This window comes from Felis catus, chromosome F1 (assembly GCF_018350175.1).
Source record: "Felis catus isolate Fca126 chromosome F1, F.catus_Fca126_mat1.0, whole genome shotgun sequence".
NCBI lineage: Eukaryota > Metazoa > Chordata > Mammalia > Carnivora > Felidae > Felis > Felis catus.
In genome coordinates, this window is record NC_058384.1 from 38,831,379 (window position 1) to 38,853,018 (window position 21,640).

At 40.7% G+C, this 21,640-nt stretch overlaps 1 protein-coding gene across 4 annotated transcripts in view; it reads left to right on the top strand.

The window, feature by feature from the left end:
- Positions 1 to 21,640, top strand: part of NR5A2 (nuclear receptor subfamily 5 group A member 2) — a 137,226-nt gene that overhangs the window by 58,343 nt on the left and 57,243 nt on the right. For all 4 annotated transcript variants that reach the window (XM_023247519.2, XM_019821946.3, XM_006942842.5 and 1 more), the window contains one exon: positions 15,436 to 15,555. In XM_023247519.2, the coding sequence (XP_023103287.1) occupies positions 15,436 to 15,555 (120 nt within the window). The remainder of the gene's footprint in view (positions 1 to 15,435; positions 15,556 to 21,640) is intronic.

Below are 21,640 nucleotides of genomic sequence, written 5' to 3' on the forward strand. Positions count from 1 at the left end.
GCTCGTTAATGCACTCACTCTGGGAGGAGATCAATCTCCATACTTCACCATATTGATCTGAGAGCTCATTGGCGCTTCCCCCCTTGAACTGATTAGCTCATGTGTGAATGGAGATGGATAGCTTTCTGACCCAGAGGATTCTAGCAGGGCCGCCACCCGTGGCAGAAGGTGGAGGTTTTGACAATCCTCAGTTATGCGTGGTTTTGGTTCCTTGAGTTAGATCTCCCACTTGTTTATCAGTTACTCTGACAAAAGGGTTTTAAGAGAAAGGGATTGCTTTCCTACTATGAGCAGTGTTGTTTTCCCTCTGTAGTTTTTATAAATCATGTGTGATCAGTGTAGGGATTCAATGTGTTTGAATGTAGGCAGAAGATTTGCTTTTAAAATGTAACATTGCCAAGTTCATTTCTTAATTAAAAGACACTTGCCTGCCACCCGGGAGTCACCCCTATGTTCCTCTTTGTCAAACTCGCTGCCATTTCTTTTTTTCTTTTTTTTAAATGTTTATTTTTTTTGAGAGAGAGACAGAGCATGAGCCGGGGTAGGGACAGAGAGAGAGGGAGACACAGAATCCAAAGCAGGCTTCAGGCTCTGTCAGTACGGAGCCCAATGTGGGGCTCGAACTCACGAACCGGGAGATCATGACCTGAGCCGAAGTCGGACGCTTAACCGACTTGAGCCACCCAGGCGCCCCAACTTGCTGCCATTTCTTTCTATGTTATCCTTTAATTGCAGAAACACTGAGGAAATAGTGACTTGGTGCATCTAGCTTGTAAAACATTTATGTGACCTTTGTGTACTTCCTCTTTGAAGTAATAGGCCATGTGAATTCTAGAAACCAGGTAGAAGTGACCCAACAAGCAACATTCCCTGTTTTTTGTTTTTGTTTTTGTTTTTTTTTTTAAGGTGTGTAGATTCCAGACTGAGACTGGACAGATACACAGTCAGAGTCCTCCAACTCTCAGACATGGTTTCCAAGAGAAACTGTGGATATTGGGAAAACCGCAGCCCCCACAGCTCCCAACCTCATTATTTTCATTGCACTTGGTTCTAAGCTCATCGGGAAGTGTTTCCTTTTCATCCTTGAATCCCTTCCAGGCCCAGCACAGTGCTTATGCACAGCAATGAGCAGTTGGCCTTGCACTCTGTAGCCTTCCCCTAGACTTCATTTTCCTCATCTTCAAACCAAATTTTGCTTTGAAAGAAAGAAGCTTGAGTCTGAAGCAAGAATACTTAGGCTGGCAGTTCAGACAAAGTTGAATGGGGCCTCAGGGAACGGGGATAGGACAGTGCTGCACAAATCCGGCTAACCTTGAGCACCTGGCTAGGTCCTCCATTGGTGGAATATTTTAGGAACGTCCTGTGAGTGAGTTATGATTGTTATTTGGTATCTTACAAGTTCTGAATTATAGTCAACAAGGATTGCAAAAATATTATTTTGGCAGGAGAAATTCCTAATTGGTCACGAAGAAATAATAGGAAAACAGCACATGTTGGACCTGGAAACCCTTTGCTTTCTAACTTGTGTGTGATGGCCAACATCAGTAAGAGAAGGACTTGTGACAGACTAATTTAAAAAACATATGCTCATGTCGCTGCATTTTTATTATTCCAATTATCAGGACTCCACCCACCCCATAATGCTGCTTTCTTAGTACTAGATACGATACGGCACTAATTGTACGACCAGCTGTGTGAAAACAGAACTGCTGTATGATTGATACGTTGTATGTGATGTAATATCCCATCTCTAGGCCTATTATCTGTCTACACAATCTGGAAACTGTTGGCCTGTTCAATTAAAAAATTAATTGACTTCATGAGTTGGCTGAATTACTTTATTTGATATGAATCAGCCAGCCTACTACAAGAAAATAGTCAACACAGTCACTCTGTAGGCACAGCATGTCCTTGAACTGTCAAGAATGTGGTATCTCTGAACAGATACAGTTCTTTCTCCAAAGAGTACTTTCTCTCAAAAAACAGTGCTGTATGTGGAAAATATAAGTCATTTCATCCTATAAATATTACAGGATATATAATATATATTATAAATATTATGTCCATTTGCTGTGTGATCCATACTTAGACTAAAACACAGCAGAAGTAATTACTTAAATTTGGTACTAACTTCTTTTGTGTGAAGCCCGGAGGTAATGGGGTTGAATAGCGTTCTCATTCTTGCTTCTTTTTTGAAGATGCTTGTGTCCCCACCCTCACTTACCTCCATTAGAGAAGCCATCCTTCAATCTAAAAGGTTTTTCTCTCATTTTACGATGAGAATAATGAGGGACATGGAATTCAATACCTTGCATTTCCCTTCTCAGTCATCTTTGTAGGAACTTCTAACCTGTGTGAAAGGATAGCCGTGCTAGCCGTAAGTTCTCTCAGAAATCAGTTTGCTACTTTTCATCTTTCTATTCAGATAGGAACACCAGAGCTGTGGAGTTTACTAAGAGTGAATAAAGGAAAGATCACCTAGAAATAAGGAAGACGTAAAGAGATTGGCCTCAGATTGACTTACAGAGTCATTGCCTCCTGGGAACAGGATCAACAGGCAATTCCTCAGTCTTAGGGAGTGTATAGGAGGGATGTGTTGGATGGGTAGGGAGGAGGCAGTGCAGTGTCATAGCCTACATGTTTCCCTCCCTGAATCTAGAATAGAAACAATATGAAAGTAGCAATAAAGGGAAATAATACTAGAAGGCACATCCACCTCATGCACAGGTGCAATAGAAATAGAGCAAGGTGTAATATTACTAAAAATCTAGGTCATGTGATTTAGATTCCAGAATCACTTCGTTTGCAGCTGGGGTAGAATGTTTACCCCTTTTAAATGGCCAGAACTGGGGAACTAAAAAAAATTCATCAAAATTAGTGCTGTACGGTTTTGGTGAATTATGTTTCCGTGATAATAAATGTCACTTGTTTTTAGATCTGGGCCCTTCGTTGGGCTCAGGAGTCCTGAACTCCACCATCCCAAGCTGCAGAGAGTTGTTGGAAAGGGCATAGGCAACCAGGAGTTATGTGATGATTTAGTTCACCTTTGGATCTTCTGGAACTGGGGCTAGTCCAGCAAGGGGCTACCCATCCTTTTCAGTGATGACACACAGGAGCACCAAGAAGTTAGGTGCACCACTGTGCAGGGGTCCAGGGCCAAAAGATTTGAGAGGAGGTGGTCCCAAACGCTGTTCCAATGGACACAGCTGGTGGCAGGTGGTTCCCATGGACTACTGGCGGAGTGCCACACGTGTTCTGTTGTGACCAAATAGACACATCCTGACAAAGTTGTATGTGGGCTACTAGGAAAAAGGCCTCAGAATCAAATGAGGTTGTTATTTTGCCTGAATACCTTAAAAGAAAATATGAAGTGAGTGCAATCTTATTTCTCTAGGATTCTTCTCCTTCTTGATTCTAGTTGACCCAGAAAAAATCTCATTCTTACCTAAATTGGGGCATAAAACAGACACTCTTGGGATTAAGTAAATGCCCAGTCTTAGTTCATCTTCCATCCAAGTCACCTGCGTAGTCTTTCCCCTCAAATAGGAGAGATCATCTCTCTACATTTAACATTCAAATAATTCCAAGGTTCTATCATTTGGTGTCTATGTTTTTACATTTCCAAAAGCCTTTAATTTTCAAATCACAAACTTCTTTACGTTTGAAATAAAGAAACTAAATTACTGTTACTTTCTTTCCCTGCAAGAAAGAAATTGAGACGGTATTATTAAAAAACTAAACTTCTGGAGGCGCCTGGGTGGCTCAGTCAGTTAAGTGTCTGACTCTCGATTTCAGCCCAGGTCATGATCTTACCGTTGTGAGATCAAGCCTCACGTTGGGCTCCTTGCTAAGCATGGAGCCTGCTGGGATTCTCTCTCTCTCCCTGTATCTCTGCCCTTCCACTGCTCGTGTTTATGGGTGCTCTCTAAATAAACAAACTTACAAAAAAATAAAACATAAAAAATAAAAAAATAAACTTCCAGAGAAAAAATAAGATTATTCTTTATTCCTGTATGACAAAAGCATAGTGACAGGGCACGGGACTAGGATTCAGAATACCTGTATTCCCATTCCATTTCTGGCACCTGAGTAACCTTATATAAATCACACCCCACCTGGCCTGAGTTTCCTCTTTTTTAAAATGAAGGAATTAAACTACAGGGGTTACTAGGTCCTTTCAGTGTTGATCAAGCAAATATTAACCAAGCACCTACTGTGCGCCCAGGACCAGGGTGTAGTTCGTAATATATCCATATGGGGACGCCCTCAATTCAGACAGCGTGAAGGGATGCCATTCATAGTGGCCCAGACGGGACATTAGATAGAAGCTATTAGTGTTGTTAACATGCTGAGTTTGGAGCATGTATATTTCTGAATATACGCTATTGAGAGGTTTTTCACAAAGCAGAAATTGGCGGTTATCCTGTCCTTGGGGGCTGACCCTTTGACTCCTGGAGCTCTTTCCTCAAATGCCACCACTTTCTGTGAATCCATTTCTGAGTATCTCTAAAGGCTTGGATTGACCATGTACTTAGCTCTGTGACCTGAAGGGAGAATGTAAATTGTGTGAAGAGACTAGGTCATCCATGTGTCGCTGGGGAGCTGGGTAGAGGAATTCTCCCAGGAGCCTTCGTACCCAGTGAATTCCCATCACTGGATGGTCCTTAAGGACCTCTCCTTTGCCTCTGCCCTAATTTCAGTTGTATTTTTGGTGAGTGATATTTAGGCCACTTGGGTTCTTTCCTCCTTTCTTTGGCCAATTGCCTGATTGAAACGGCCAGCCAAGAAGGACCCAAGGACATTTTAGCTTCTGAAAACTCTTTTTCTGGTTTTGAAATGTAGTCTACAAAGGAAGAAGTTACATTAAGACCTCAGGGAGTCACAGAGCACACTCACCGGAATATCCTCAGCTTCTCCCTTTCTTCTCTACGCTGGTATCCCAAGGACTTCAAGAGCGTGCCCATTTGACAAGGTGTAGGGCAGCTAAAATGCTCCTTAATTATGCCTCAATCATTGATGTCCAGATAATGGGCCTGCTACATACCTGGAATTCTGTGGCTGGTGGTATTATTGCCTTCAGGCAATAATGAAGAATACAGACATTCTGAAAATGATCACCATATTCACAAACGCTTTCTGGACATTCCAACCAAGCTAAAAGAAAATATATTCATCCTTAAAGAGCTTTGTCTTCATTGCTTGAATAATATCTGCCTGGTTGGACATGTGAGGAACATTGCTTTAATTATACAGAGGAGATTTTTAAACTAGAGAACAGGAAACAGGTAGTGGTCATAAATGAAACAACACCCAGCAAGAGAAAGCACTGGAAAATATTTCACATTAATCTGCCTTAAAATATTTTTCTTTAATCGTTCATCAGCCTTTTCCATCACCTGAAATTTTTTCCTTTGTACTTCATTTCGCATCTCCAGTGCGTTGCCTGCTTTTAATTATTTAGATTTAAGTTTCACTAGCATTATTAAGGTGCCTGTATGTGCCTGTTACTGAGCTAGGCACATTTACATTTATGTCATTTAAGTATAAGCTGTGAGAGCAGCTGAGGTTTGAAGAGTTTGAATTCTTTGCCCAAAGTTACATGTCAGGAGTGCCGAGATAGGAATCCATGCTTCCGAGCTGCAAAGCTCATATATTTCCTTTACAGTGTTTAATGGTCCTGAACTATGCTATTAATGAAGGGGCCTGAAATACATGCATTCTCTCCATTTCTGGATTGTCCCAGTTTATCTTTGGAAAACAGACCATCAGAAATTGGTGCTGCAGGACCAAATTATCTTGTGCCCTCTTAACATTGTCATTGGCTTTAAAAGGAACACTCCCAGGGCACCTGGGTGGCTCAGATGGTTAAGTGCCCGACTTCACTCAGGTCATGATCTCACAGTTTGTGAGTTCGAGCCCCGCATCGGACTCCGTGCTGACAGCTCAGAGCCTGGAGCCTGCTTCAGATTCTGTGTCTCCCTCTCTCTCTGCTCCTCACCTGCTCACGCTCTGTCTTTGTCTCTCAAAAATAAATAAACATTAAAAAAAAATTTAGAAGGAACACTCCCTGTGAAGCTAAATATTGTGTGCACTTAAGGATGTTGTTTGAGCTTAGTTTACTGCATTATCCAGAGTCCTCCTCGGAAAACTTACAGAGAAATTTCTCACAGGTGTCCAGTACTAAGATAGGCTGTTTTGCAGGTCACCAGATTTTATCTCATGCACACTGCAAATCATGTTAGTAATGGTGCTCTGGCTATAAGGAACCAAAACTGTGGCCCATTTCCAATAACTGAAACCACCCTTATGAAACTGATTTTAGGGACTGATCCTAGCCTTGGCTTCCACTTGTCATTGTACCTTTATTTTCCTTTTATCTTCACTTTCTCATTTATTCCATTATTCATCTTTTATTATACATACATATAAACTGCTTTAAATATTGTAAGGATATGGCATTTGATACATACATATAATAACTCAGTTATAGTAAATAAATATAGTAAGTTGAGTTATTACATATATAACTCAGTTATACACATAACTCAGACATACACACAGTATTATATATTCATTTTCAGGTCATTGATTCCATAGTTTAACACTGTGTATGCTGCCTTATACACTAATTACTTGGCATAGATATGTCTTATTTGTTCAATTCATTTATAAGTTCCTTGAGGATAACGTCTTACATTCATTCAAGTCTCAGTAAAACCCAGCTATATTTTGTTTGATTTATTGTTGATTGGGATATGTTCATAATCTGACAAGGTAAGTGACTCCTAGATTAACCATGCTGTCATACAGACCAGCCTTTTTAATACCAGTGGCAGAAATCTGGGGCTAGGCTGGCCGTGAAGTTCACTGCTACTCTAATTCCTGTCTTCTTTACTTTGCAAAAGTCCACAACCACATGGAAGAATCACCCCATCATGCTAACTGAATTGTCATGTCAAAGTAACTCTCAGAGAAAGTATCAACATAGCTAACTTTCTACGAGTGGCAGAAACTCTCTTTCCCCCATCTCTTTACATACGTACATGCTTTGGCTTCAAAGCAGTGGAATGCAATGCATTTTATAAGCCACAAGGAAGAACAGTCTCTTTAGTGTTTTGTGTCCACCTTAATCAGATCACATAAATTATATGTGGATGTATATGTAGACTTAAACAGGAAAGACTACCAGCACCGTTGTGTGCACATTTTTATTTTACCCCCCCCCCTGCAAAATGATGAGCTTACTATTAGCTTATAAGTAATTGATCTTTCAACAAGAAGCTTTTTGAAATGTGGATAAGAGGAGGGGTAAAAGCTGGGAAAAATTTGTCCTTTGGTTTGACAAAATCTGAGACCATAGCTACTGTGCTATGTGAAAGAAATTGGCTGAATTCCGTTATGCTGTCTCTGATGATACACAATTCAAGTGGTATTTAACAGGTACATACACTGTGCAGTATTCTCTCCAAACCTCAAAGATGTCTCCCACTTATGTAATTATCTCACATTTATTTAAATGAAAAAAAAAAAAAAACAAAAAACCTGACATTGATTATCTGGCATTAGCACATCTTTGAATGAAATAATCCTGCATGTGGGGCACCTGGGTGGCTCAGCTGATTAAGCATCTGACTCTTGATTTTGGCTCAGGTCATGATCTCACAGTTTGTGAGTTCGAGCCCCAGATGGGGCTCCATGCTGACAGTGTAGAGCCTGCTTGGGATTCTGTCCCTCTCTTCCCTCTCTCTCTGCTCATCTCACATGTGTGCTCTCTCTCAATAAATAAATAAACTAAAAAAAAAAAAAGGTCCTGCATGTGACATCCCTAGGAAATAAGGTATACCAGCCATATGAGTGTTCTGGATAAATGAAACTTCCCCTTGGATGCATTAGACTTTGAGAGAAATTTAATAATTTTTGATGGAAGACCTTTACCACAAATCACACCATTCCTTGCTATTGTACCCTGGGTGACAGGGTGGTTCCCTTTGGGGTTCCTTGGCCTGGGGCCTCTGACTGCCTTTGCTGAGTGACTCTGGATTGAGTGTTCAAGAAGTAGAGGCTGGTCTGTTTTATTTCCTGTCTTCTCTCTGTGCTGACAGCTATCTTATTCATTTCCCAACCACACTCCGCTCTTTAACTTGACACCCAATTATGTGGAGGGTGGGGCAGGACTGAGGTGGCCCCACTTCTCTGGAGATTAAGGCTATCAGCTGCATGAAAGCCACTTACTTCTCTTTACTCCCCTAGCTTCTGGCCACTCGAGGCCCCCCTAGGCTGAAGGATCAGCAGGCATGCTGGTCAGTAACTGTTCCCAGCATACACTGCTCAGGGAAGTCTGGTTTGGTAGACATCTCAGAATGGAAATCTAGGGAATTTGGAAGAGGTTCATGTCCAGAAGTTTGTGTTTATAAGTTTCTCCCTTTTTGAGAGAAATAATGCTGGTGACTCTGTATATGATGAATGAGAACAAAAGGAGAAGCAGGTAGACTTACAGAGATCCTGGATTCTGTGGGCTGTTGGGCCTCAGTGGAAGGTGAAATGAGTGTAGATTGGAAGGGGTTGGTGGAATGGAGACAAAGGACAGATATCATAGTGAAACCCCTCTACCTCCTGCTTCCGTGACCTGAGAAGTTACATCAAGGGGGGTGAGGGGGAGGAATCCTTTGTTGTTCCACTCAAGAAACATAGAATAGGGCCAGAGTAGTACAGTGTGCTGGCCAAGCATTGACAGGTCTGTCTTTGCGTTATGAACTAGGAGAAATCCAGTTAGACAGTATACTGGAGCCACTTCAGTAATCTCAGGGCAGAGAAGAACTTCTGGCCATAAATCTATGGGGCATTGTAACAATTGACAGGGGAGTTTTACTGGCTGTTATTTCTCTTGTACAGTATTGTTTTTAGTGCTTGTTTAATCATTGTTAATGTGAAATCATTTTTTTTCTTGGACTTTGTAGCAGTTTATTACAGAGGCAGATAATCAGCAGTGTTCTTTATAAAAACAGTAAAAGATTAAAGCAACTTGTGTGCCTGCCTTGCCCAGAGCACGTTCCCGTTAAGATTTGTGAAGTTGATTTTGATTTGTTTTGAATTTTCTGTCCTTGCTTTTGAATATGCCTTTATAAATGTCACTATTGTCACAAAAGGAAGTATAAAAAAATGGAGGTTCATTTTGAGGGTTTTTTTTCCCTTTCTGCCAGGAAGAAAAAAAAATGAAATAATAGCTGGATTTATTTGTCATGATTGTGAAGAATCTTCACATTGTTTTTAAATACTTTATTCTAAGAATTATTCTAACAGGAATTACTGAGAGAAAAAGAAAAAAAGAAAGTTCATTAAGTGATTCTACAACATTAAGTCCTGTATTTAAGTGCCCTCTTTTCAGAAGCTTCCCTGACCCCCTGGGATGCAAAGCAGGGTAAAGACTTCCTCAGCTTTCCTCTGCATGTGTGATTAGAATAGCAGATTTACAGTTCTGTCTCCTCTCCCTGGACTGTGAGTCTCTTGAAGGCAGGGATCGTGTCTGATGCATTCACCTCGGCCAAGTTTGTAACCGCGGCCCAGAACACCAGACCTAATGATCAGAAATAGACGGGTCCACGTCCACTTTTCAATTACCAATCCACGTCAGTAGAATGTGCTCCTAACAATATCCTTCTTAAAATTTAACCACAGTGATTCATGATGTCAATTTCCAAATCCCCCTGCCAGAGGAAAAGTGAAATCAGTTTCGTTGGAAGACTGTTAAAAGATAAAGGGGAGGGGGCAACAGAAAGGTTTTGATAAATTAAATGAGGGCTTGAGAAAGTTCTACACATTTTTCTTTCTCTAATTGTTTGCCCAAATTCACTGTTCTTATGAGAAAGCATGAGTTTCTAATGATTAACATTCTGGGTTGTGGGAGGTGTGCTTCATTAACAATATGTGGATTGTGTTCTTTTACACACTCACCTGTAATGTCAATATAAATAGTTTCTGTGATGAGTAACTAGGTTTCTGAGAGAAGTGTTTCCTTTTATTGCAGCTGATAACACAGCATTGTATGAGGCTGGTATGGCTAACTAGTGAGAGGTTTTGATATATAATGGAAATTATACTCCATTGGTTCCCCTTCTAGGCTCCCCAGATGCCACCCTAAATATTTATTGACAGCATTGATATGTGGAGAATTTACTCAAAGTAGTGAATTATTTTTCTCCTCTTCCCCCTCCCATCCCGTGTCACTATAACTCTGCTTTCTAAAGGAAAAATATCTTCAAAATTGCCAGCTTTTCTTATCTAGAGATAGAGAGCAAGTGGGTCATCAAATTTACCCTGCCCTTTTATTCATAGAGCTGCATAAAACCTGTGCCACCCAGAGCACTGTGAAGCTGCATACTCACCAATTTCAAGATAACATGAAATATTGCATAATCAATTATGGAAAATAATGAAATGGAATGTTGGCATGGAAAACCCCCTCAGAGAGTGTTAAAACAAGGAATCAATTGCTCAGGAAGAGTGTTAAAATTACAATCAGTCAAGAAGTCTTTATGAAGGGGCAGCCGAGGGTCCAGACCTGCCAGCCCACGTGGGAAGGGTCGGATATAAGTTACTCGTGTGTTCATTGCTGGGGAAAGACTATTATTTATTCCACAAACACTGAAGGAGTTGCTTGCTTATCTTGTAGGCTAGGTACCAGAGACTCACAGGTGAATAGCAGAAACTTGCAGAAGGGAAGGTTTTCCCTCTTAACAACCATTTATGAAGTACATTTTTTTTTTTGCCGGGTGCTGTGGTAGGCACTGTAGGATCTGTGGCCTGACGTTCCGCCCCGTCCTCACGGAGGGCTGACACACACACGTGAACAAGCAATTACAGTACTTTGTGAAAACAGGGGCATTACAACAGAGATCCTATCTTAGACACGAAGGAAAAAATGATGACATGAGTAGTACAAAATATAAAACCAAAAATCAAGTGCTCATGTTGAGAAACAGACATGTTCACCTATTCTTGCAATTTCTCAAGAAGCTGAGGAACCAGGAAATATGCAGATTTTAAAAGCCTACCTATTTTCTTTTTTTTTTTTTTCAACGTGTTTTATTTATTTTTGGGACAGAGAGAGACAGAGCATGAACGGGGGAGGGGCAGAGAGAGAGGGAGACACAGAATTGGAAACAGGCTCCAGGCTCCGAGCCATCAGCCCAGAGCCTGACGCGGGGCTCGAACTCACGGACTGCGAGATCGTGACCTGGCTGAAGTCGGAGGCTTAACCGACTGCGCCACCCAGGCGCCCCAAAGCCTACCTATTTTCTTACTGCCTCTGGACGTAGGCAGCTGTGGGCAGAAATGGGGATGAAGAGATATCCAGCCCTTTAGTAAGAAACTTACAGAGGATTGGGCACCTGGGTGACTCAGCCGGTTCAGCGACCGACTTCAGCTTCAGTCATGATCTCACGGTTTGTGACTCTGAACCCCATATCAGGCTCTATGCTGTTAGCACAGAGCCTGGAGCTTGCTTTGGGTTCTGTGTCTCCCTCTCTGTCTCTCTGCCCCTCCCTCATGTGCTTGTTCTCTCTCACAAAAAATAAATAAATAAATAATAAATAAACATTAAAAAAAAAGTTAACAGAGGATACAGGAAAGCAGAACTTTGGTATCTTCCTTGGCAATTGGCTGGCACTCTTCTCTGTCTCTCTCCCTCTCTCTGTCCTTTTCTTTCTCCCTCTCTCTCTCTCTCTTTCTCTCTCTCTCTCACACACACACACACACACACACACACACACACAGGCATAAAGTCTGAAAATGGTACACCCCATTCTTTTTCCGAACACGAGACAAAAATATATCATTGTTTGGAAGTGTATCTTCAACATCCCCAAAGAAAAGAAGGCCAGAAGTCTGATTCTGTTTTACAACTGGAACATGGTTTGATGCTGGAAAACTATTACGGCAGTATTTGTGTCATGTTCTAAATGAAAATAAGGGACCATAAAATGCAAATGAAGAGGAAGAACCTCTTAATGAGATGGCTTCCAAAACTACGCTGCTTTTAATTTTCACTCACCTTTTCTCCTTTTCTGTGTGGCCCGCAGATAATCTCCTGGCTCTTTCATTTTTCTAAAATGGGAATAACAAATACACTTTGACGTGTCTGTATTCCCCCACCCATGCTGAAATTATCTGCAACATGAACACGTATAATAATTGTTTCTGGGGAGACAATCTCAGGGTGGAATATTTTAGGTTTCCCTGAAAAGAGTGCTAAATAAATAACTAAAGCTTCAGACACACACAGACACACACACAACAAAACAAAGAAACATACAGGGGAGCCAAATTGCCCTCACAGACTGATAAATTCGAAATAAGATGCTGATCTTGTTTTTGCTGGAATGAGACTATAATAAGACCCAGTAGAGCAAAGTAAGATTTGTTTTGAAATCACCCCAAGCATATGAGAGAATTCTGGGACTCTGCCCTGGATGCTACAACATGTATGTTGCTGGTACATTTGGCCCCAGCTCCTTGTGACAACAGTTTGTGGAGAACATGTAGGTGGATCTAATTAACTGCTGCCCAAAGCCTGACCTGTTACACCACATGTCACTCTGGGGATTTTCCTGGAGAGAAGAACATGACCTCCTATGGCCACTAAACCCCTAAGTAGTAGCTGAGTGAGCATCGTCCCCCACGAGAGTCATTTTCACAAGGTAGAGACCACATTAGTTCACTGTTCTATCCCCGGTCTGGCACTCATACCCACCACATAATCATCTCTTAAAAACATCTTATTTGCTAATTGAATGAAATTCTTCTTGTCAGAACAGACTAACTGGTTCAAAGTATGTTTTTTTTTTTTTTTTTAAAGTTTATTTTGAGAGAGAGAGAGTGAGCAGGGGAGGGGCAGAAGGAAAGGGAGAGAGAGAGAATCCCAGGCAGGCTCCTTACTGTCAACGCAGAGCTGAATGCTGGGCTCAAACTCATGAACCTTGGGGTCATGACCTGAGCCAAAATCAAGCATTGGACGCTTAACCGACTGAGCCACCTAGGAGTCCCTGGTTCAAAGTATTTCTGATGGAGGTGTTTTGGGAGCATTTTCCTGATCACAGAGCCTGATTGTAGTTTTGTGTAGTTTCAATTTCTACTACCACTTTTCTCCTCCACAGAATCAATGTGGTCTACCAAGCAGGAGCCCTCTGTTATTTCTTCATTTGTGTATTATTTTACGTTTTATGAAGGGAATTTCCCACCCACGGTCTTAATTCATCCTCACAAAAACTATCTCATATTTTTTAAAAAAATTTTTTTTAACGTTTATTTTATTTTTGAGACAGAGAGAGACAGAGCATGAACGGGGGAGGGTCAGAGAGAGAGGGAGACACAGAATCTGAAGCAGGCTCCAGGCTCTGAGCTGTCAGCACAGAGCCCGACGCGGGGCTCAAACTCACGGACCGCGAGATCATGACCCGAGCTGAAGTCAGGTGCTTAACCGACTGAGCCACCCAGGCGCCCCCTATCTCATATTTTTAAGTGAGGAAATAAGTCCAAAAGAATTAAGTGACTTGACCAAGTTCTTATAGCTGGGAAGTATAGAACTATGCCTTGAATCCTTCTTTGTACTATGAGTTCAGTGCTCTCTTGAACATATTCACAATGTCCTAGACTCATGGAAGTAAAGTTAGTCACAAACTCACTACTAATGAATGTATGAGTGGAAATTTCCCAAGAATCAACAAGCTATCCAGAGTTCCATTGAATGGCCACTCGAAAATGAGTTTGTTAACGGGGTGCCTGGGTGGCTTAGTTGGTTAAGCATCTGACTTTGGCTTAGGTCATGATCTCACAGTTCATGAGTTCGAGCCCTGCTTGGGGTCTCTGCTGACAGCTCAGAGCCTGGAGCCTGTTTCAGAATCTGTGACTCCCTTTCTCTCTGACACTCCCCCACTCACACTCTGTCTCTCAAAAAATACATGCTAAAATAAAAAATTTTTAAATGAATTTGTTAAAAGTAAGTCAAATTAATTTCACTTAGAAAATGTTAGCACTGGGGCACGTAGGAAGTTCAGTCTGACTTTTGATTTCAGCTCAGATCACGATCCCAGGATTGTGGGATCAAGCCCTGAGTCAGGCTCTGTAGTGAGCATGGATCCTGCCTGGGATTCTCTCTCTCTCTCTCTCTCTCTCTCTCTCTCTCTCTCTTTCTTTTTCTCTCTCTCTCCCCTGCTCACTCTCTCTCTCTAAAATAAAATAAAAATTTTTTTAAAAATTAAAAAAATTTTTTTAGCACCTCCTGATGTAATTTGGAGACAACCTAGAACTTGAGAGAGAGAGAAAATTTTTTAGGCATACCACTTAACCTCTCTGAGACCCTATTTTTAAATTGAATAGAATGATACCAGCTTGGCTAACTTCAAAGGCATGTTCTGTCAGTCAAGTCTAAACCAACGCACAAAAAACGCTAAAAACTATGAAACAACATCTCAATGTCAGATGTTATTTTTATAAATACACAGTGTATGTCTAGATGTGGCCACCACATTTGGAAAAACCAGGGTCTTTGGCTGGTATATGTTATGGAATGAAGAACAAACTATTACAAGTAGCCATATGACTGGGTGAATATGCTCGTCACATTTAGACCGTGGATATGTGAGCTGTACATGAAATAGGTATGGGTTTGTCATTGAAGAATCCAGTTTCCTGGAGGACAAGACGAAATAAGAATAAAATGCCCACTGGGACACAGCACATTTCATTTTCTTCATGGAGTCCTCTGAGGGAGGTAATGTTCTTGGTTCATTTTTCAGTTCTGGAAACTGAAGTTTAGAGAGTTTGTGGGAAAATCGTCCAAATCGTAAAGCAAATTCAGGGTAGCATCAAGACTATGGCTGGTGATTGTTTGGTTCAAAGTCTAGCAAGGTTTGGACTTCCGATCAACACTGATGACAAAGTATGGCAGTGTTCCAAAAGTCATTTGTGCTGGCATGCTAGTTGTCTCTTATATAAATCTTCTCAGTTTGTCAGCTTGCAAATATCTATATACTATTTCAGCTTTGGGTCAATGTATTAAACTCTGGATACATAAGCACAGGCTATTTGGGGTCATTCCAGTGGGGTCTACTGAGGACAGAGTGAGGCGCCTGTACCTCCCATAAGCAAACTCTAATAGCTCTGTTAACGTTAGACAGACCGTTCTAATGGAGGACCTTTTCCTAGCAGCTCATTGATTATAAATACTACTCTTAAGTATTCATACGTGGCTTAAAACGTATTTGTCCAAATGAAAATAATGATTTTCAGGAGCAGCGATGTAAACCCCAAGCATCTATGCTGTGGCAACCGTCGGCAGAGAGTTCTTGGCTTATAGCGAGTTCTCTTATGCAGAAAATTATGCAAAGACAAAAAATGTGGTGAATAACAGTGCCATTTTTTTTTCTATTTCTTTTATAGGTTGATGACCAAATGAAACTGCTTCAGAATTGCTGGAGTGAGCTCTTAATTCTCGACCACATTTACCGACAAGTGGTACACGGAAAGGAAGGATCAATCTTCCTGGTTACTGGGCAACAAGTGAGTATAGAGAATCAAAAAAAAAAAAAAAGAAAGAAAAAAAAGAAAAAAAGTCTTTTTATTAAGCATGTTCAGAATGGCAGGAATTTAACTAGGTCAGAAGCACTCTGGTGCTTTGAAAGGGAGAGATTGGCTGTACATAATTTAGAAAAACTGGCCTGGTGCACTCTGTTCCTACACCGATGATTACGGTTAAACTTGTAAAAGCAAACATAATCACAAACATTCTGCTGCTTTCAGTCTGCTGGGATTGAAAGTTGTGCTTTGAAGGGTCCAAACAATTGCTAAATCAGAATTCACGATTAGTACCCAGCATTTTTTCCACAAGCTTCTGCATCAATCTATCACACTTGTTTATCAGCTATTAAAAAAGCTTATACGTTGTGGAATCTTTACTGTCTTGAAGTCATAGTGGTGGAAAAGACTGATTCAAATAGCGTATATAAACTAAATGTTTGGCATAAAGGCAAGCACGTGAAAGGGGACAGGGGTTCGAGTTTTCAAGAGCCAGCCATCATTCAAAACAAAGGCAGAAAAAATTACTGTTAGGTCCTACACCTTTCTGAATTGATATTTGTCAGTCAACAAATATTTACTGAACGTCTGACGGTGTGCTAGTCACTATTCTAAGGTTTTGGCAGGTACTAGTGAACAACGCAGAAAAAGGCTGCTACCCTCGTGAAACTTAACATTATAGTAGGGAGAAGCTGACAATAAAGAATAATCCTATAAGAAACCTATATATAAGGAACATATACTGTATTAGAGGTCCAAGTGCTGTTGAATAAAGGAAGAAATGGAAAAAAGAAACAGGAAGTTCTGTGCAAAAGAGAATCAGCACACATCCATGGGCATATGTTGCATTGTGACCCAAGGATTGCAGTGTTAAATAGGAGTGGTTGATTCGGTCTTATTGAGAAGGTGATATTTTAGCAAAGACTTGGAGGAGGAGAGATAGTTATTGGCTTCATGGACCTAAGTCCAACTTTACAGGATTTTGGCATGTCCCTCCCATTTCATAGTCTTCATTCAATAACCGATGTGTTATTAAAATAAATGCATGGAGCATAGGGCTTCCCTAAGTCCATTGGGTCATTCCTATTCAAGCATCACTGCCGTGTTCAGCAATGCCTCAGTACTTCAGGACTCAGGCACCGTGATCTTTTACATCCAGCCATAAATGTTTATGTGCTGTGAAACCACAGCAGTGCATATTTGAAAATGAGAGGCTGTCTCCACACCATTTGCTGTATTATTAATAAATCACATTTTCCCAATCAAATTAAAGGCAAGCACTATTTCAGAGTTTTTGCAAATTGGATCAATTCAACCATCTCCATCACTGTCTGGTCCCTGCTTTCTGTACATCTCTTGAGAAAAGCCTTCTAGACGAGAAAATAAAGTCTCATGGGCTTGACGTCTTGCACTTTGAAATTTCTGTTTAACATTTTCGTCCAGTGACCCAAGTCTTTGGAGAAAACGTACCCATTTCTAGAGTTTAATCACTGGGTATGACTCCTAGCCCCCTCTCCCTCTTATATTCCCCCATCCCTGCCCAAGTAGAAACTGCATTAGAAGAAGACTCAGCCCACAGATTAATTTGATTTCATTTCCTTCCGAGTTTCAGAAATCAAATGGGTTTGTGCGGTTCTTTCTCAAAGCACTTCCATTCTTGCTCTTTAGAAATACTCCTTATTTCACATTTCATTTTGCCTTAAGTGCTGTCCCTGGGTAAAAGTAATTACCATTTAAAAAGTAGAGAAAGTGCATTTCTTCTCTCTGATTTTCAAAACCAAGAACACTCAGGAATAGATGGTATTTATAGTCTTTAGTATCAATTATTGCTACTTCATGTTTTGCCATCACAACAGAATAGAGAACTCCCTGGTGGAGAACTAGTTCTTACCTCACACCTTTCCTTTCACCCAAATTCTTCTAGCTCTCTCCTCCGCCCTTCTAAAGTGAGTAACATTTGCATCAAACCCCTCCCCTTCCCCTTTCCATCCAATCCAATGAATTGTAATGATTCATTATAGTATAGTATAGTATAGTATAGTATAGTATAGTATAGTATAGTAATGATTCATTATAATCAGACATTCTTATTTACGAAAATTTTGAAACAAATCTTCTATTCTGGTGTGGAACAGAGTAGACAAAACATTTTGAACGTATCTCCGGGCTTCTTGCAATTTACACCTTTTTTTTTTTTTTTTAAAGATCTAATTGGCTTTATTAAGCGATTCATGAATCCAGCAATATTTCATCTCCTAGAATTTCTTAAGTAAAAGCAAAAGAAGTGCTAACAAAGGAAGACTTTTCCAAAGCATGTGACCGTTCCAACAGAATGAGAAAGATATTTTAATATGGGGTCATAGACTTATTTTTACATCTCCACAGTACCTATTTAGTGCTGAATATGTGAGGTGTGTGATAAATATTAGCTGATGGTACTAAATTAGAACCATTCTATCTGTAACCTAAGTGCTTAATTAAAACAAGTTAACTTGCACTCAACACCCAGAGTATTAATCCCCTCCATGTTCCCACATCTCATCTACACTCTCTTACAACTTCCCATTTTCTGTTGTGGGGCTGAGACACCAGCACGGGTCCTACATTACTAAGTCACTTTTTTACTGTAGGAGACGTGCACTGCTTCCCACCCCGAGATGCAGGGAGATACTGAGAATGTTAAGTATAATTTTCTTAGAATGATAAACACTTCCCTGATTACAGTGGGGAAACCTAGATTTGTTGTTGTTGTTGTTGTTGTTGTTGTTGTTGTTGTTGTTGTTAAAGCAACAATGACAATAATACAGGATTTGGAGTATGCTAATTTTAGGAAGATCAGGAAAGCAGTGATGAAAGGATGAAAGGAAGTGCAAGAGTAGAGCAATATGCAGGGTGGGGGAATGATTTTTAAAAGGAAAAGGCATGGAGATGGCTGAAGAAAGCAAAAAAAAAAAAAAAAGAGAGAGAATTTCCTTCGTTTATAGACTAACAACAATTGAACTATGGGTAGAGTATATCTTCATTACCAGTGCAGACTCCTTTTTCTCTAGTATGAAAATGTTGCGTGTGTGTGTGTGTCTGTGTGTGTGTTGTACACATGTGGTCTAGTTCAGAGGTGAACTGACCTGTGTTCAGGTCCCCATTCCAAAACTTACTAGCTGTGTCATCTTGAGCAGCTCCCCTTTCTCTCCAAGGTTGAGTGTCCTTGCCTATCCAGTGGGGACTGTAGTGGAAACCACCTCACAGGACTATAGTAAGAATTACAAGAAATAGTTCTGTAAAGTGCAGATGTGAAAATTAGAAACTATCAAAACTAAGCTGACATGTAGCTGACAGTTATGAAGTCAACAACCGTATGAAGAAAGTACATTATTATCATTATTATTATTATCCCCATTTTGCAGATGAGGAACTGAGGCAAAAAGAGGTGACGTATTTGATTCAAGGCCAAAACACAACTATAAATAGTGGTAGGATATTCAGATTGAGGCAGCCTCGTGCCAAACTTTGTGTTCTTAACCAACATACCAGACTGCTTTTCTGTATGGTTTTAGATGTACAGAGCTTGCTGTCACCATAGGCGCTCAATTTGGTCTTCGTGTATCATGTCAGTGCCTGAACCCTTCTGTGGAACTTCCAAGCAAAACATTCATTTCTTTTTCATTGAGCCTGAATAAATAAATGTTTTTGTTGTATATATACTTTTTGGTGTGGCCTTGTAAACACATTGTAAAAACAAATATAAATTTTCCCAGGAGTATTTTCACCTGTTTATTACTTACTGTTATGAAGTTACTTCAGCATGAAGAAAATGCTAGAAAAAAAGAAAAAGGGTCATTCCTAGTGCCACCACCCTGAATCAGCTGTCTTTGTTGAGTTTTCTTCCAATCTTTGGAGAAAAGTGTTTTAAATGTGGGTTTTTCTTACTTTCCTAAATCAAATAATTCATCTGCCACTGAAACACATTGACCTACTACCACAGATTTGTGCAGAATGTGAACTTTGAAACAATGATAGAAGCCTGTTTCCACGATGCGTCGTATATAGAGTTAGGATGTTGGTATCGTGGTGAAAAAATTCCACAGAATTATTTCAATAAAGCAAAATACCCGTATGAGCAGCTTAACACTCACCTAGGGGAGAGGAACAGCTTTATTCATTTAGCTAAAAATATTCCTGGGGGCCTATCAAAGATGTGAGGGGGAAAATTAGACAGAGTCCTGCACTCAGTGGTGATAAGAGGTGTAATTTATCATCTAATGATTGTGATGACTGACCCTCGCAGAGTGCTTTGTACTGTGCACTTTCACAGGAAAGCCGCGTGACACAGGTTCAGATAAGATGGGAGGAAGGTTCAGTGGAAGAAGTGCAAAGGGAATCACATGGGCATTTGAAGCTGTCCAGATTCCACTTCTAGAAGGAAGTGCCTTCTTTCCAAAGTGAAGGTGTTTGACCAAACTCCTTTGCAGGTTGAGGCAGACACTACTGCTTAAATCCTGCCGGGGTTAGAGGAGCAGTGACAAAGAATTTCTGGATAGAACTTTACCTAAACTCCACCACCTTTTACAGCTTCAACCGGAAGAAATAACGGGACTCCCAAATCACTCATTAGAAATTTCCAGGTTTGCGGTGCCTGGGTGGCTCAGTCAGTTGAGCGTCTGACTCTTGGTTTTGGCTCATGGTGTGTGAGGCCATGAGCTTGTGTCGGGCTCTGTGCTGGCAGCACAGAGCCCGCTTGGGATTCTCTCTTCCCCTCTCCTGCCCTCTCTCTCAAAAATAAATAAATTAGCATTTATGTATAACAACAACAAAAAGAAATTTTGAGGTTTACTTACAGAATTTTCTCAACTTCCCTGTGATGATTTCTTCTGGAACAAATGAAAATGTTTATGCTGAGTATTTTAAGATGAACAGTCATATTAAATATGCCTCAGTCCATGATATCAGGGCTATCGTCCTGACACAAAAGAAACCCAGGAAGAAATTTTTTGTCACCTTGAGACTGCATGTCGGGTCCATGCAATGCTTGATAGCAGCTCTGCTAGACAAGCTGAGGAATGTGAGGCCCCAGGTGCTCCTTGATCCCGTGTTCTGGCATTTTCCTACTGAACTCAGCTCATGGTAAATAAGGTGCATTTATTGCAACAGAGGAGGAAGAAAAAGACTAGACTTAGTTAGCTTTTTTTTTTTTTTTTTAATATTTGTTTACTTTTTGAGAGAGAGAGCACAAGCAGTGAAAGGGCAGAGAGAGAAGGAGACACAGAATCTGAAGCAGGCTCCAGCACGATGCGGGGCTCGAACCCATGAACCACGAGATCATGACCTGAGGTGAAGTCGGCCACTTAACTGACTGAGCCACCCAGGCGCCCCAAGATTAGACTTAGTTTTAAGAAACAGTTCCAGGGAACTGCTTCTTGGAGCTTGAAGAGAGAGAAGAAAAGTTAGATAAAACAGCGCCACTTTTCTCCTAAGTCCCGTGGCTAGCACATTATGTTTGCTACATAAATGTCTGCACAGTTGAGTCCCTTCATGGTTCATTGAGAACCAGAGGAACTGAAATAATCCCACTGCAGACAGCAGCCCCGGGCTCCACTACCTAGTATTAAAATGAGGATTTGGTGAGTCACACCAAATTTCTTGCTTAAACCTAAGGTCAGCTGTTAAGCTTTCATTATATCTTTTAATCAGCCATCTATGTAAGCATATATTAAAAATCTTGTTAAGCAAAAAGGAAATAACGATGATCAGTACTATTACTAATAATTAATATTATTAGTATTATCAGATCGATTCTATACTTTTATCCTTTTAAAACTATGACAAAAATTCATTTCTATTCAGTGTTTTAAAAGTACATGCACATAGGGCGCCTGGGCGCCTCAGTTGTTTGAGTGACCGACTCCTGATTTTGGATCAGGTCGAGGGGACAGAGCCCTGCGTCGGGCTGTGCGCTGAGCCTGGAGCCCAAGGTTCTCTCTGTCTCTCTGTCTCTCTTTCTCTCCCTCTCTTCTCTTCCCTCCCCCTCTACCCCTCTTCCTGCTTGCATTCTCTTTTTTTTAAAATAAAAGAA